General features: G+C 26.5%; 1 protein-coding gene across 3 annotated transcripts in view; it reads right to left on the bottom strand.

Annotated features, from left to right (window-relative positions):
* LOC145202159 (uncharacterized) overlaps positions 1–18,223 on the bottom strand; it is a 32,541-nt gene that overhangs the window by 3,203 nt on the left and 11,115 nt on the right. For 2 of the 3 annotated variants that reach the window (XM_090079199.1, XM_090079198.1), the window contains exons 3-14: positions 16,995–17,066; positions 16,646–16,769; positions 13,451–13,527; positions 12,183–12,304; positions 11,928–12,081; positions 8,311–8,477; positions 6,551–6,624; positions 6,349–6,471; positions 6,034–6,143; positions 626–765; positions 416–528; positions 30–248 (exon numbers count right to left, since the gene is read on the bottom strand). In XM_090079199.1, coding sequence (XP_089935325.1) covers positions 30–248; positions 416–528; positions 626–765; positions 6,034–6,143; positions 6,349–6,471; positions 6,551–6,624; positions 8,311–8,477; positions 11,928–12,081; positions 12,183–12,304; positions 13,451–13,527; positions 16,646–16,769; positions 16,995–17,066 — 1,495 coding nt within the window. Of the gene's footprint in view, positions 1–29; positions 249–415; positions 529–625; positions 766–6,033; positions 6,144–6,348; positions 6,472–6,550; positions 6,625–8,310; positions 8,478–11,927; positions 12,082–12,182; positions 12,305–13,450; positions 13,528–16,645; positions 16,770–16,994; positions 17,067–17,274; positions 17,341–18,223 lie in introns of all 3 variants that reach the window. The other variant, XM_090079200.1, reaches the window with a different exon arrangement.

Raw genomic sequence — 18,223 nt, 5'->3', positions numbered from 1 at the left:
ATTACTCTATGGTTACAGCAAATAACTACCTTTAAATGGCAGATCTAAGAGATCATAAAACTTCTCAACCAGCTCTGCTGCATTATAACCTTCAATCAAAGAAAAATACTTTCCAACAACCCAGCATATTAATTGAACAAGAACATCTGATAACAAAGCTCCTCGATCAAGCAAATTTATGTAAGACATTACTGCATGACGTCTAAGATCATTACTTAGGCTTCCATATTCATCATCATCATCAACTCCTACAGAAATTACAAGATAATAAAAATATCTTGAAATATAAACTTAAATCTAACAATTAAATTTTAAGAAAACAAAAAAAAAAAAGATGTTACTTTTTGTTTAAGAAAAAATGAAAAGCAACAACTAAATAATCAAAATGCAATTATGCGAGCAAAGAAATAATAACCTTCTTCAATTATTTTCATCATGTTAAAAGCAACATCTTTCTGTACAGAATCTCCACCAACTTCCAGTATATTTGTCATAGTGTCGATGTACCACTCATTGTCAGGAGAATACCTACAAAGAAATTATTGTAATTCCTAGTGAAACAATATTTGGTAACAACCTTGTTTTTAAAAGTTGAACATGAAAAAGCTGTTTAATGCAAAGATACCGCTCAGCCAATGTTGATATTCTTATAACAAGACTATCTTTCATAAAATCATCCACAACATTTTGTAAATATTCAGTAAACTTTTCACAAACTACTTTGACATTGTGCTCATTGGTCAAACGATATAGAAGATCTAATGCCTAACATACAAATTCAAGCCAATTAATCAATTTCTGATTCCAGAAGTTCTATGGTTTGAAAATTTTAAGAAATTAACAAATAAAGAAATACACACACATATATAAATAAATAAATAAATATATATATATATATATACACATATACATATATATATATAAATATATATATGTATGTATATATATATATATATATATATATATATATATATATATATATATATATATATATATATATATATATATATATATATATATATATATATATATATATACATACAAGTATGTATATGTATATGTACATGTATATGTGTATATATACAGTCCCTGATCAAATTATTAGCCCACCTTGCCAATTTTGCTAATTTTTGAGGATTTAATGTTTTTGGTGCCATTTAAACCTGATTGCAATATTGTTACTAGTTGATTTATATTTTTTTGTTTATAACTTAACACATTGAAGTTTTTAGAAATATAAAATTATATTTAGGGTGGCAACAATTTCAGAGGAATAAGTGGCACCTATTTAATTCATAAAATTCATTTTTGCTATCCATACTGACTTCATATGTTTTATTTAAATGTATTGATGTTTTAAACCATTGTTATTTAATTACATAAGATTTGTATTATAATATACTTTGGAACAAGTTTTAAGCAATTATTTTAATATTTTATTGAGTATTTTTTTATAAAAACCAATTTTTATTTCTTAAAATAGTTTCTGTAAAAATAAATTGTTTAAAAGCTCTAAATTACAAAATGGGAAAAAAAGGAAGACATGATTTCTGAAAAAAAAAAAAAAGCAATTATTCAATAACTTTTGACCAACAAGCATTCCTCAATAAGTGAAATATCAAGAAAATGTGATATATCAAGATGCACTGTAAAACAAATCAAAGACAAATTGAAAAATGGCCTCCCATTATGTGTTCGGAGACAAGACAAATGTGGTCGAAAAAAGAAAATAACACCCAGGAATGAGAAAATGCTAGTAAAAATAGTAAAAGAAAATAGATTTGCAACAGGTTCTGCAATAACCAGCAAATTAAATGAGGTGGGAATAAATGTAGTGACAATCACTGTTCAATAAAGTTTGCATGGATTGGGCATTAGAAGTAGAAAGCCAGCACAAAAGCTAAAATTAACCAAAGCACAGAGAAAAAAAAGCCTGGATTGGGCGAAGAAGTATCGTAGCTCCACTGTTGATGACTGAAAATCGGTAAGTCATTATAATACAATGATAAGAAGTTTTTTTCTTATTATTTCAGTCTTTATATTCTGTGATAATTTTTATTCTGTTTTCTTCAGGTATGCTTCAGCGATGAGTCTACCATAGAAATTATGACTCAAAAGGCTCAATATGTCAAAAGGGCTGTCAATGAAACACTCCATGAAGATTGTATAATCCAAACAATTAAACATCCTTCTGAAGTCATGTTTTGGTCATTTATCAGTGGGAAAGGCCTTGATCGACTGTAAATTGTAGATGGAATGTTAAAACAGGATCAATACAAAAAAGTTATTGAAACTTGTCTTTTACCTCAATTGAAGGAGTGGTTTCCAAATAAGAAGAAAAAATATTTATGCAAGATGAAGCCCCATGCCACACAGCAAAATCCATTAAAAAATTATTAGCTTCTCAAAAAATTCCACTATTGGATTGGCCAGGAAACTACCCAGATTTAAACCCTATAGAAAATGTATGGGAGTTGTTAAAGAGAAATTTCCACCACAAAGGTTACAAATAGGACCCAATTGATTGAAAAAGTTATTTGGCATTGGAACCATAATGCACATTTGAAAGAAATGGCTTTAAATTGTCTCTATAGTATGCCAAATCACCTTCATGCAGTGATTAAAAATAAGGGAGGATCAACAAAACATTGAGAATTTCTCTTAATAAACATATTCTTATCAAAATTTTGTGTATTTTATGTTAGAAAATAATTATATTTTATATAAATAAAAAATTTGTTTTTGTATTTGTGAAGAAAAAATCAAACTTTACTACTGAAATGAGAAAAATTACAAAAAAAGCAACGTGGGCTAATAATTTGATCAGGGACTGTAATATATATATATATATATATATATATATATATATATATATATATATATATATATATATATATATATATATATATACACACACACACACACATATATATATATATATATAATATTTTTGTTATTATATAAACTAAATAATTAGCTTGGTTTATATTACATTACTTAAGGTTTCACGCAATAGCGATCATCAGATGTTATAAACCGTAAAAAAACGTAACGACAAAAAAATACAAAAAAAGTGCTATGGAATGTCTGCTATGAAGGCATTAAAGAAAAGGGGCATTATTATATTGGGCTCACTGAAAAAACCTTTAAAGACAGATGGTATAAGCATAGAAATTCTTTTCGTTATGAAAGTAAAGCAAATTTCACTGAACTTTCTAAAATTGTATGGGAGTGCAAAAGTAAAGGTTTAGAACCCATCTTTACGTGGAATATTCTCGATCAGGCAGAACCATTTAAACCTGGTGGTAATTACTGTAATTTGAGCTTGACCGAAAAGTACCACATTACTTCAGAACTAGACTTGCTCAATAAACGAAGCGAACATCAAAGTGAAAAAAATAATTTTTTAAATACTTTTAAAAAAAGTATTTAATTTCAAACAAACAAAAATTCTTTTCTTTTGAAAAAAATGCGCAGAAAAGCTATTACCTATGAAGATCATGTAAACGTGGTGCATTTTCACCAGGAAGGTAAATCCGCTTGTGAAATTGGAAAAAAATAAAGCCATCACACAGTTTGGTGCTAAAAATCATCAAAAGATTCAAAGAGATTCAAAGTAATCTTATGTTGATCGCTATCATTCTGGAAGACTGCATTTGACGACATCCAATGATGACTGCCTTTTAATCAGGTTGGCAAATAAAAATTGATGTATTCGCATAAATTAAGAAGGGAATGGAAGCTTGCAAATGGATGTCAAGCATTGGGATCACTTGTACTATTAGCTAACAACATGTTAGCTAATAGTACAAGTGATGCCAATGCTTGACCGCGACTTACCAAACAGCATATAAAAAAGCGAAAAGAATTTTGTCAAAGCGCCAAAGAATGGTCTAAACAAAAATGGAGGACAGTAATGTTCAGTGATGAGATGAATATCGAGGTTGATAACTGAAAAAACCGAATTATGATTTGCAGGCAGCCTTCAGAAAAATATAATCTTGATTGTATCATTCAAAGAACAAAATAAGGTAGCGGGTCAGTTGGAATATGGTGCTGCATGACATATCATGGTCTTGAGATGTTTATTTGATGGTTGACTAAACTCTATTTATTACGTTGATATTTTAAATAACAACTTGTTACCGTCAATTGATACACTTGAGCAAAGCGTTCTGTTCATTTTTCAGCAAGACAATGCACCATGTCACAGGGCTAAATATGTCTCTGAATGGTTTGAAAGCAAAAATATTGAACGCCTAACTTGGTCACCAAATAGCCCAGATCTAAATTGCATTGAAAATCTTTGGAGTTGGCTTAATAGAGAGATTGCCAAGAAAGCACCAAGGAGCCTTGAGGAGTTATGCAATATTTTACCATCAATACTTGGAAATAATCCCAAACATATTTTAGAGAATTTAATAGACTCAATGCCAAATCGTATAAATGAGAGCTTAAAATTCATGGTACAATTATGTGATTTTAGATAAAAAGTACCATTTTTTGTTCTGTAGTTCTTAACTTTTTCACATTTTTTTTAAATAAAAATTACCTATAAAACTTTAAATACATTTTTATTTGTTTAAAAGTTTTTATCATTATTATTATCTTTTATTCTGTTTGTCTATTTTTAAATTTATTTTTATTATCTTTTTACCAGAAAAATATATTTGGTTAAACAAAAATTTAAAAAATAAAAATAGATGAATTTTTTTTTTTGGTGGTTCTTAACTTTTTCACAAGACTGTATATATATATATTTACTGTATATATATATATATATATATATATATATATATATATATATATATATATATATATATATATATATATATAGTTATAAGTTAAGTTAATCTCCTTATATATGTAAAATATATATAGGAGGTTAACTTAATTTTGAGGGTTTTTTTCAAATTTTAAAGATAAGCATAAATTTTAAATTTAAATATGATTTTAGCTATTTAAATTATAATTTAGCAATTAATCTGGAAAATTTAGCATAATTTGTTTAGTAAGTTTGAGAAAAAATTTAATTCTTTTTTAACCAAAAACAACCAGTTTTGAGCCTTCAAAAGATTATTTGTGGCATATGCTGCTTTTATTCTTTAATCAAAAGAAATCTGCTACTAAAAGTCATCATTTGCTTGCAGAAACTTATAAAGAGCATGCACCATCTGTTAAAACATGTGAATACTGGTTTAGAATATTTAAGAGTGGTGAATTTGATCTAAATGACAAGAAGCGCCCTGGTCAACTGAAAATGTTTGAAGATCTGGAATTACAAGAATTATTGGATGAAGATTCAGCTTAAACTCTAAAACAATTGTCCAACACATTAGAAGTCACTGAAGCTGCAGTTAGTAACCGTTTACAATTGATGGGAAAGATCCAAAAGAATGTAAATGGGTGCCATATGTATTGAAAGAAAGAGATTTGGAAAAAAGATTGGTAATGAGTGAAAACCTTCTTCAAATGTATAAAAGAAAATCCTTTTTACATTAAATTGTTACAGGTGATGAAAAATGGATCTATTTTGACAATCCTATGGGAAAAAAATCGTGGTGTGACCCTGGTCAAGTGTCAACACCTACGCCAAAGAGAAATATCCATGGTAAAAAAGTTATGCTTTCACTCTGGTTGGATCAAAGAGGTGTGGTGTATTATAATTCTGGATAGTTCAAAAACCAGAAAAATTTTTTTAATGGTGGAATTCATGTTGCCAAAAAGATGAGAGAAGGTTGTTGCAAACGATGGAAATGATCTTAATTAAATACATTTTTTATTACTTAGAAACAAATATATTTTTTAGGATAATAAAAAAACCCTAAAAATTAAGCTAACTTCCTTATATACATACATACATACATACATACATACATACATACATACATACATACATACATACATACATACATACATACATACATACATACATACATACATACATACATATATATATATATATATATATATATATATATATATATACATCTTTAAATAATATATATTTAATAAATTCAGAGTAAAGTTTACTTTTCGTTTGAGTGTTTCATCAGTATCGCTTAAGAATTCTATGACAGTCATTTGATGCTGTGATGCATAATTCATATCAATGTTTACCAACTCACTCAGCATTGTTAACCCTTTTTTTGAAAATTTTTTTCAAGTCTTTAAAATGCTCTCTTATAGAGAATATTTTTAAAAGATTAGTCAACATAAGAAAAAAACAAAGTTTTATTTTCAAAAAAAAATTTTATAAAAAACTACACTCAAAATTAAGAAAAAACTCTGCATTTCATGTAAAAAGACACAAAATATACAGAAAAATCATAAAGGTTTAATGAATACCTAAATATTTCAGGTTGTAATTTTGTGATGTTAATAAGAGGGCAGCTTTGTTACTAGCAAATTTGATTAATGAACTATCTGGATATATTGTAGCTATTGTTTTCATGCATTCATATGCTACTGCTGTGAGGAAAAAAAAAAAAAGAATAAAATCTTTGAAAGCAAACACAATATAAATTAAAAAAAGACAAAAAAAACTAACCACACCCAATCCCAACTTGCATGTTTGCACTTTCAAGACACATGTTTAAAATTGCATACATTTTCTCGCTGCAACTATAAAAGGAAATATTAATGTCTTAAACAAATGTTTAAATGAGCAGGGGTTGTGCTTAAGTATGACTTTTTTCATTTACTTTTCTTAGGAGTTTTTAACCAAAAAATAAATTACTTAATTTTTTTAAAAGAAGAATTCATGTTTAGATGTAAGAGTTTCTTTTTAAAATAAGTATTCTTATATAACTTACTTTAAAAGTTTTATTTACAATTTAAATGTGAAGTTTTTTCTTTAATTTTAGGTGTTGAAATTAAATAAAATTTTTACAAAAAAAACTTATGCTAAAGTAAGTTTATACCTAAAAGTAATTTACATTTACAAAGTAAACTTTAAAAATTCAACATTTTCTTCTATGCTTTGATATAAAAATAATGTTAATCAAGGGACCAATTAAAAAGCGCTTGCTCCAAGAGTAGAATGGGAGAAGGGGAGTTGATAGTATTTGCAAATCAAACATTTACCCTGGAAAAATCAGTTTTACAAAATCAAAATATAATTTTTACTATCATTACAAATTCATCACATAAAAAAAAAATTAGACATTGAGAGACAAAAAAGCAAACTAATTAGATGTATATACTAACAAAAGCACAATAATTAGATACACCATTGATAAACAGAGAAAAAAGCAAAATAATTAAATGTATACATCAACAAACATGTGAACTAAAAAGAACAATGGTGACATAAGAAGAAACTATGCAATTCATTGAATATTTAAAAATATGTTTTAACTGTTACAGTCTCTTCAGGTGATATGAGTTCAAATAACTTATTTACAGGAGACCTTTCTGTAATATACTTCTTATACAACTTTACTTTTAGATTAGAAATGGGATGCACAAGGGGGAGGAGAGGGAACCAGAGGGAGAGAAAAAGGATAAAAAAAAGGGGAGGAAATAATTTTTACAGGAATAAAACAAATAAGGGAGAAAGGGGGTTTATAAACAGGATATTTAAAGTATATCTACCTTAAATATCCTGTTTATGAACCCCCTCAAAATATGTTATTCTGTTTTACTTATTTAAATTTGAACTACATAGAAAATTTTTTAACAGCAACAATATATTTTCAACATGTAGATATTTAGGGTTAAGGCTAAGATCATTGACACTTAGTGAAGATAAATTTCTAATGAAGTATTATTAGTTAAGAATTAAAACTTAATGTAATTACAAATAGAATTCATTAAGTTCAGCATATTTTACCAAAAAAAAAAGATTGTTTGCTGTAAAATTGTTATATTAAAATTTCATGCTAATTACAGACAATTTACAATTTTTTTACTGGAAACAAAATTTAAATTTAAAATTAAAAACTATAAATTTAAAAATTTAGTTTGTGAACATAAACTAATGTAATAATAAACATTTTAAACTTAATTTTTATATAAACTTTTTTTTATATAAATTTTTTTTTATGTAAATTTTTTTAAATATTTATTTTCATGAAACTTACTTTGTAAAATAAACTACATGTTAAAAAAAATATGTAAAAGGAAAGATATTAGGTAACATAAAAATAAAATTTTTAAAGAATAATCTACATGCAATTTTTAAAGTAAACTACATGATAATTATCATCTTTTTTTGCATAAAAAAAATAAAAAAATTCATTCCTACTTGTGCTATCTATTACTTATAAAGCTTTTAGATTAAAATGTTTCTACAAAAAATCTAATTACTTTTTGTCGTTTTTTCCTAGAAGAGAAAATATCTGAAGCAACTTAATTTGCATCCAAGGTGAAGGTACATCATTAAAGTTGAAGCCATCATGAACTTTTCTATTCAGAATTTGCTTAAAGATTGATATGAAAACTGGAACAAGATGCTTATATCCCAAACAATCTTTCTAAAAACATGGCCATATAATAAAAGTCATATATTAATTTAAAAATTTGTATTTATTTAAAAGACTAACAAATCTAAAAAATACAACAAATCTGGTGGTTTTTTCTTACTCAAAATATTTTAAGCTGATTACTCCTTTATAGCCAGTACAAACAAAAAAACTTTAGACCATATATAAATAGAGACTATTTATTTATGAAAGGGTTTAACAATTAAGTAATACAAAAAAAAAAAAAAAACTGTCATTTTTGTAAAATTAAAAAAAAAAGGAAAAAAAATTGGAAAGTTTTATTTTATATTATCTCATATTACAGTTTATCTATTACACTATGCAACCTGAGTGCTTATTTGTTCTAACTCCAATATTACAGTTTATCTTTTACACTATGCAATCTGAGTGCTTATTTGTTCTAACTCCAATTTTGTAAAAAATCAAAATAACTATAAAGCAGTCAATAAAGCATCAAAATCTTTATATTTTAATTGTTGATTTGTGTAATAATGTGCCGGTTATGTGCCAATTAAGAATTCACTTTGTCTTATCTCCACTTTTTTAATTTGTTTTAACTCCAAAATGGTCAATCAAATAAAGCGTTACAAAAAACTAGTTACCAAACAAGAAAAATTTTTTAATGCTTATTTGTTCCAACAGATTCTAGCTTATCAGGCAGCTTGCTTTTTATAGTTTGATGACAAGTTTTTGTAATTCATTAACATAAGTGGAACTGTGATTATTTTGTTTATTTATTTAACAAAATAAGCGCTTAAAGAATTTATCTTTAAGTAATTAATAAAAAAATTTCTTTAAAATTTAACAATAATTGTGTAAAATTTAATATAATCTTACTCAACATTACTCAAGTGGTTTTGTTGTTGCTGTTATTCTGTAAATTAAATTATTGTATTATCTTTTTAGTGAAGACCAAGTAAAGAAAACTCGAAAACGGACAAGAAATACTGATATGTGGAAAAGGAATTGCACAAAGAGAAAAAGAGAATCTGGCCAATCCTATATAAATTCAAGAGGGAAAAAAGTTGAAGAAAGAAAACCTGTTGAAAGTAATTGCTTAAAGTGCATATTTTTTTGTGAATCAAAAATTACCCCGGAAAATAGGAAACTTATATTCAAACATTTCTGGAGTTTAGATGACAATAGCAAAAATGTTTTTTATGCTAAATTTACAAAAAGAAATGAAAAAGTAAGAATTAGAACTGTTTCAGACAACAGCAGAAGAAAGTATTCTTATCAATAATTTATGGAAAATGACAACATTATTCACAGGGTTTGTAAAAAGTTTTTTTTAGGAGTTCTTTGCATTTCTCAAGCAAGAGTGCATTATTTTCACAACAATTTAATAGATCTACATACAGGAGTTCCAGTTGAAAGAAAAAAAGGAAAGCACATAAAATACAAATTGCCACAAAGATTGTTGGACAAAGTTTGTATTCACATAAATTTGTTTCCACATATTGAGTCTCGTTATTGTAGGAGCACCGTTAAAAAAGAATATCTTGAAAATAAGTTGAATTTGTCATTAATGTATGACTTATATACTGAACATTGCACAAAAAAAGGAATTCAATATGTTAAGCAACATAAGTATAGAGAAGTGTTTAATACAGAGTTTAATATAGGTTTTTCAAGATCAAAATCAGACCGATGTGACTACTGTGAAGAGAATAAAATGAATATGGAGAATGAAATTAACAATTTAGAGTATAAAATACAATTTCAGTGTCATATTTTTTTAAAGACAGATTCCTATCAAGAAAGGAAGAGTGACAGAGAATCCAGAAGTTGTTTTATGTTTTGATATGGAAAATGTTATTCAGCTAATATATCAAATTTTTTTTATAAAAGAGAACTATCACTTTTTAATCTCACTGTTCATAGTTCAATAGATAACAAAGTTTACTGTTGTGTGTGGAGTGAATATACTGGTGGTAGAACTGCTAATTGTATTGCATCAGCATTAGTAAAAGGTTTTAAGGCAATTAGTTTTAGAACATCCAAATGTAACAGAAATCATTCTTTGGTCTGACTCATGTGCTCCACAAAATAGAAATTCAATACTTGCTTTTGCTTTAAAAGGCTTTATGCCAGAAAATACACAAATTAAGACAATTACTCAAAAATTTTGAGAAAAAAGGTCATTCTCTTGTACAAGAAGTTGATAATGCTCATAGCTTAATTGAAATAACTTTAGATAAAACTGAAGTATTTAGCCCAATTAGCTGAATTGTATATTAAAAATGCTGAGAAGAAAGCCCCAACTTCACATTCTTCAGATGAATCCATCAGATTTTTTTAATTTTGAAAAAGACTATGAATTTTTTGCAGATACCTTTTTTTTTCTGTCAAACAACTAAAATATCATTTAAATATGCCGCATTTTGTAACATACAAGGACTGTCACTCTATCACTGAACCAGAAATATGTGTAAGTATTTTAAGTTGGCGCAAAAACACATTTGCAGGAAATAGTCCCAATCTCTAGTGTCTAATTATTAACATCACCAATTCCTCTAAGCATAGAAAAAACTAAAGATATAAAGTCAATGCTATGTTTTATGCCTGCAATTGACTGTGCTTTTTATCAAACAATTTTAAGATAAAAACTTTTTTTTGGTTTTAGATGGTTTTTACCTTGACAACTTAAAAAAATTTCATTTAAAAGCATGAAGTTTGAGTATAAAAAACATGAAAAACCTTTAAAATTTATTTCAGATCTTTGATTTTTACTGAATGCTGAAATTATTTCATATTGTTTCTGTATAGTGTACCTTTTAATATCCACTATCACAATGTAGACAGTGGTAGTGTCATGGTTTTGGGAGGTAACCCTTCTTCGGTAATTTCTAAAGAAACACTTTATTTACTTGAAGAAACAGTTTAAAACAATAGTCAAATTATAAGTATTGCAAACGTAGTAAAGTGTTTCAAAAATGGTATCCTGATTTCTGTTATTGGAGATAGAATAAATAAGCATTGTTTTTTTACAAATATTTTCTTGAAGAATACTCCAAATCAATTTAATTCATTTAAAAAAATATTTTTAGTATAAAAAAATGTTTAAAGTTAATCTGAAGAAATATAATTACTATCTCTTTCAAATAAAGTTAGTTAGAAATTAAAAGACATATATATGTTAAGAGAAATAGCTTTGAATCTTTTATCCACATTTTTTTTCAATGATGTGTTTTTGGGAGTTAGAATAAATAAGTGCTCAGGCATGATTATCTCATATTAAGGCTGTGATTATGTTGTTTAGATTTGAAAAAAAATTAATAAATAATAAAATTGAAAGTTACCAAAACTTTATAAAGTTTAACTTTCATAAAATGAAAAAAAAAAAAAAAAAAAAAAATTATGAACTTTATTTTTATGATTATCAATTAAAAAACTGATCTTTTTTCAAAAAAAAAAAATTAGAACTTGAAGCAAACATACATTTATAAGGGTTAAGTAGGCATTTAGAGCAACTCCCATAACTCCAGCATCAGTATCTAATAATCCATTATTAAACCAGGAGAGATCAAAATCTTTAGGTTTTAACTCATAAAACTTCAATAAAGCCATAATAGCTTTCTTGCGTACAACTTCACTAAAAAAAATTTTTTCTTTTAGATAAACAATGGTGCAACCAACAAATATTACTTTTAAATAAACAACAGGTAAAAGATAAAATAAATACTCTGCAGAAACCTTTTGTGTTTCAATAGACCCACAACCTGATTAATTACTGCTTGTAGCATATCTTTAGTTGCAAGTTCACAAATACCTTGCAAACCAAAGCTCACCTCTAGAAGGTTTGAGCTGTTTAAATCCTAGAATGATAAAGGATAATAGAAAGAAAAAAAAAAACAAACAAACAAAAAAACACACTAATTTCAAATAAACATTATTTTAAAGAAACAAAACCAAAGTTTTGTAAAGGGGGTATCCTTGTGTGTGGACTGAAAAATGTGGAAATCCTTAAAAAACAACTGAAATCTTTGTTTTTTTTTTCATAAAAGGAAATAAATAGTAACAAAATTCTATTTTTTTTTTTCCAGGTGAATCATTTTGACCAACATCCAATTTTGTTGTTTAAGCTTGAAAAAAAAGAGCTGAACTTTTATTTACTTGATATAATTACAACATCACAGCCTTATAGATTTGCTGATTAAATATGGGTCATTTTTCTCTTATTGTATTTCCTACTGCCATGCCTGTTAGTCTGATTTTGCTTATTTCCTTAGATTGTTTTTCTAGTAAGAGGTACATTTTGTTTGGTAATCAGTGTTGAAAATGTTTGTAATTTGAGACCAATGTTAGGAGTGTAGTTTCATTTTATTGGGCACTCATATTTGTCATGGAGGTTCTTTTGCCAGAGATGGTTTTAATAGCTGATGCTACTCTTAAAAATAAGAATAGAAAATATTTTAACTTGAATCACATGTTCAAAAAACTGATTATTGGTGCATGTGTATCTGTTTAAATTTAAATCTAACAAGATTTTACAATATGGAACTGACCTTTCTGCAATTCTGCAACCAACAATCAAAGGCTTTAAACAAAAGAATATTTGACTAAGGACCAAAATGTTCAAGATATTGAATTTTGAGATATTGAGAGGAATTTGACCCAAACAAAATGTGTAAAATGCTCAAAGGACCAGGAAAAAAATTCAAGATACACTAAACTGTGAGAAATCAAGTATTTGAGATATCAAGAGTCAACTGTGTTCACACATCATGGCAGAACAAAATTCAAAACTTTTCAAAAAAAAAGGTCTCACATATTATTTTCCATATTTGTTTTCATTCTGAAACTGAATAATTTCTTTTATTGAAGTTGTAAAAAAAATAGACTATTCTACAATTGAAGATAGCGGGTAGGAAGACCACAATAAATGTTTGTAAATGCAGATGAGGTAATCTTTTTTTGTTAATATTACATTTTTTTATAAACAAATGTTAAAAATAATTTACCCTTTGAATTGATCCAATACTCATCATACACTCTTCCTTCATGTTTTCTTCAAGCAATACACCCAGCACAAGGTAAGCTAAAATTATACAGAATCTTAGAGAATGATTTATGTTAAGAAACATTAAAAAAAAAAAAGATTAATAAAAATAGCTTTTAAAATGAGATAAAAACTGCAATGAGCAAAGCACAAGCAAATTAAATAATATACTGACATGTTTGCAACTTGGATAGATTTCATTAAACTCATAAAATAAAATAGTATGGTTTAACCTAAAACAGTTCTAAATTTTTATTACTAATTAGTAAGTTAGTACTTTTCATAATTCAACTTTTGTAAAATCAATATCAATACCAATATGGATCAATTAATATATAAATTGTGTTAACAAAAAAATTATAAAGAACATAAGTCATTGCAAATAGTGATTCAGTTATAAAAACGAAATGACCTAAGAAAGAGAAAAAAAAAATAATAATAATAATAAAAACATTAAAAATAAATTAATCACATAACAATAGTAGAATTTCACAAAAACTTATATAGCAACATCCTTAAAACAGACTTTTGAAACAGATAAGATATAGGTAAAAAAATTAATACGAAGTTCTCACGTATTTACAAGTACATATATACATGTATAGAGATAAAAAAAATTGTAAGATGTACATAAAAAAAGAGTTAAATAGCTAAAGAAGTGACTTTAAGAACAGATTCTTAAACCTAAGGATAATCTGATTTTAGGGAGTTCAAAAGGGGATTCCAAAAAAGTTGGGATGGGGAGCTGGAAGAAAAAAGGTATGGCTCTGGCTCCAGCTCCAAGTTTTTTTGAACTTATGACTCCAGCTTTGGCTCCAAATTATCAGTTTCTTGGAAATCAACTTGAGCCAGACTAGATTACTAAACAAAGACCACTTATTTTAAAATTCAATTATTTTAGAACATTCTTGTTAGTTTTCTTAGAAGAGTTATTATTTTGTTTCTTAAATATTACTAATTCTGTTTTTTAGTATTTAATAAGAATTTTATTTGCTCAAAACCATTGAACAAGATTGACCATAACCTGATTAATATACTTATTTAGTTTTCTTGAGAGAACTTGTTATTAATCGAAGATTGGTATCATCAGCAAAATAATACATATTTAAATGTTTGATAGAAAGATTAAAAAATCATTGATATAGAAAGATTATAAAATCATTGATATAGATAGTAAAGAGAAGAGACCTAATATGAATCCTTGAGGGATACCAATGCAAACACTTTCAATATCTGAGTAGATGCCATTTAAAATTACAAACTGTAACATTAAATGGCACCTACTTAGATGAAAAAAGTGAGTTACAGAAGAAAGAAATTAAGAAAAAATTATATGTATAATAAGTATATTTTCTTAAAATAGTATTTTATCTTAATTGAATAATATAATCAATTACCTAATTATCAGTAGACTATTATCTAAACTTATATAAGAAAACATGGACTTCACGAATATAAAATCTTTAGATAAAACTTTTTATAGTTTAATTTTTACAACAGATTCGATTTTCTTTTCTTTCATTGACAACAGTTTTAGTTTTTCTTGACTTTTAAATATTTTAGTGTATTCAAATTGTTAGATAAAAATTTTTTTTTTAAAAATGTTTGAATTATGAAGATGTATCCTTATCTTGGCAAATAATTTAGTTGGTAAATAAGTTTATAATACAGACAGATCAAAAATAATTTTCAATGTGCAATATTGTAAGGACTTTATTTATAGCATTAGAATTAATTTCAGTAGTGACCTTAACCTTGTCACTTTTAAGTGTCTTTATTTTTAAAAGACTTTTTTATTCACTGTGTTCAAGACAGTTCAAATGCCTAATTTCTTTCAGCCTTTCCTATGAAGTTTATCATATAAAGATGTTTATTTTAGAAAGTGTCAATTTTCATTTTCAATTTTTATGACTTTACCCCAAGAAAATATTGTAGATATGTAAAAAGAAGAATGCTTTTTAATGATTTATTAGAATTATTGCATAAATGTCTTATTCAACAAAAGTGACAGTAGAAACAGTGGTTTATCAGACAGCAATGAGTTAGAGTGTGAGTTTGTAGAAGGTGTAGAGGCCAGTTTCTCAACTGCACATGGATTTTAGAGGGATACTAATATAAACAATCCTAATATCTGAGGTATTATTTATTGCAAAAAATTGTTGACTATTGTAAATATGAGAGTTAAACCTCCCTATAAGTTATTATACCAACATACCACATTGAACCACATAAACCATGGTAATTAAGCTAAGATTATTATAGTCTAAGGTTTTTAAAAATTTTTCTAAATACAGTATTTTTATTTTGTAAATACAGTAAATATTAGTAAATTTTTGTATATTACCTAGGTGTATGAGTTTGCTTATGTTTATGCCATTTTTTGATAGATGGCATTAGAGATACATGGTGAATAGAACTGTCTGGTCTAAAGTGTCATTTGGCAACTTTATATATCTGTTGAAACCACTACTTCCAAACATTACTGATTTTGTACTCACTTCATATATTTTTAATAACTTTAAAATGTCAGTTTTTGAGCTTAACTCTTGTCATTTACAGGAGGTTTTACTTTACGCATTCAATTCAAAGAAATCTGTGGCTGAGGTTCATTGAGTGCTCTCAGATACGTATGGTGAAGCAACTATTAGTAAAAGAACATGTCATAAATGGTTTCCACAAAAAAGGAAATTAGGTGCCATTGCTCCATCTAATTACCACCTTTTCTGATCAATGGTGCATGGGCTGGCTGATCAGCATTTTGGTTCTTCTAACGAACTGAAAAATTAAATTGATTCGTGGCTCGCCTCAAAGGATGACAAGTTCTTTCAACGCAAGATTCATTTGCTAGATAGATGACAAAAAGTAGTGGCCAGTGATGGACAATACTTTGAATCATAAATCTGGTAACAGTTTTTGAAAATAAAGCCTTAAAATTTGAGAAAAAAACAACAGAAGCAAAGTTATACACCTAATAGTAGTTTTCAATTTTAAAATACATAATAAATTTAAAGGATTGATTATATTATCAGATTTAAAGTTACCAAATAGTTGCAAAATGGGCAAATATTTACGTAATTCACAAAATTAAATTTAACTTTTTAATTTTTTGCTTGTGGTGGTTATATTTTGAAGAAACTGCAAAAAAACGTTAGGTTACCAACTCTTTTTTCAATTAAACTTTTTTGTTGAGTGAACTTGACAACTTCCATGTATGCAAATGATACATTATGTCCAAGCATTTTGCAATACATCAGACGAATAAGATTTTCTTTCTGCTGTTTCTAGAATATAAAGTACTACAAATATTAAATGCTACAAATATAAAAGACTACAAATTTTACTTTGAAAAGCAAATAATAATATTATTTTCTAAATTATAAAATTTATGTAACTTTGATTTTAAAAAGTATTTTTAAACAATCATAATATATTGTATAAATATTATGAATATATATATGCACTATAAATATTTCATATAAAAAAACATAATCAACAATTAAACTTACTGAACTTAAATTAGGTTCAATAATTTTCTTTTTCAGATAAGCAATTTCTTGGGAAATTATTTGATCTGTTTGCTGTAATAAAAAAATTACAAACCACATATTAGATATTGCTACAATACCTAGGTAATTCTATCTGAAATCACCTAAATGCAGCATACCTTAGACCTCTTAGATTTTTTTTCCAATTATATATACCTTCAGTATGAATTAAATGAAGACAGTATAAAATATTAGCCAAAACTCCTAGCTGTTCTCAAAAATTAGCAATTATCATCAAGACCTGGCTTCCCACTAAAGGGCTGGCTTATACTATCTTTCAAATTTCAACTTTCTTTTTCTCATCTTCCTATAAAAATTAAAATACACATACATCTGCAAGATTTCATCTAGAACTTTATATTGGAAAAAGAGCAAAGAAAACAGTAAAAAAATTAACTGAGCTTAAAATTTTTTTAATTGCTGTGAAAATTATTTTTTGAGTTGGAGTGTGTATTTTTGACAGATTGTTTTTTATGCTAAAGAATAAGGATGAGTAAAAAGTTGAGCATTTTCTATGAAGAATTATCTTAGCTATTTAATTCTATACTTAAAAAATTTTTATTAACACCCAGACTATTTTACCTCATTTTGTTACATATAACAACCACCTGTTTTCAAATGGTAAGTCTGAAAAAATTCATTTTGAAATGGATGCTCATAAGTTTTGTATTGTAAACTTTAGGTGTTTCTTTTTTACATCAAGTCACAGCAAGTGACAAACATCAAGTTACATCAAGTTACATCAAGTCACAGCAAGTAGATATTCATAATTCTTTATAGTTTACATTTGATAACTTATGTTCCACCATTTCTAGTTGTTTACACCTTTTTTGTCCATGTTTAACTACATTCATTTACTATTCTTTTTGCTTTTTTAAGTCTAAATTATGGTTTCTTGGCAAAATTAAGTATTTAAACTTTCATGGATTTTAAGATCTTAGAAAAGAAAAATGGTACTTTCAAAGATAATGTAAGCTGACTCTTAAATAGAAAACAAACCTTGAAAATAATTATATCTTGAAAATGACTTGAAAATAAGTTGATATTATGCATACAATCGTCTCTTAATTCCTATAGTTTACAAAAAATTCAAGAAAAATCTAAGAGGTCATTAAGTAATCAATTGGGTGATTTTTAGAATTAACCTATAATCAAAAAACACTTAACATGTTGTAAAAATTATTATTGTA

Source organism: Hydra viridissima, unplaced genomic scaffold (assembly GCF_058129835.1).
Source record: "Hydra viridissima isolate aposymbiotic clone 2 unplaced genomic scaffold, HvirCarnegie_v1 scaffold_2, whole genome shotgun sequence".
Classification (NCBI taxonomy): Eukaryota; Metazoa; Cnidaria; class Hydrozoa; order Anthoathecata; family Hydridae; genus Hydra; species Hydra viridissima.
The sequence above is the reverse complement of the archived record's forward strand: the minus strand, read 5'-3'. Positions and strand labels throughout refer to the sequence as shown.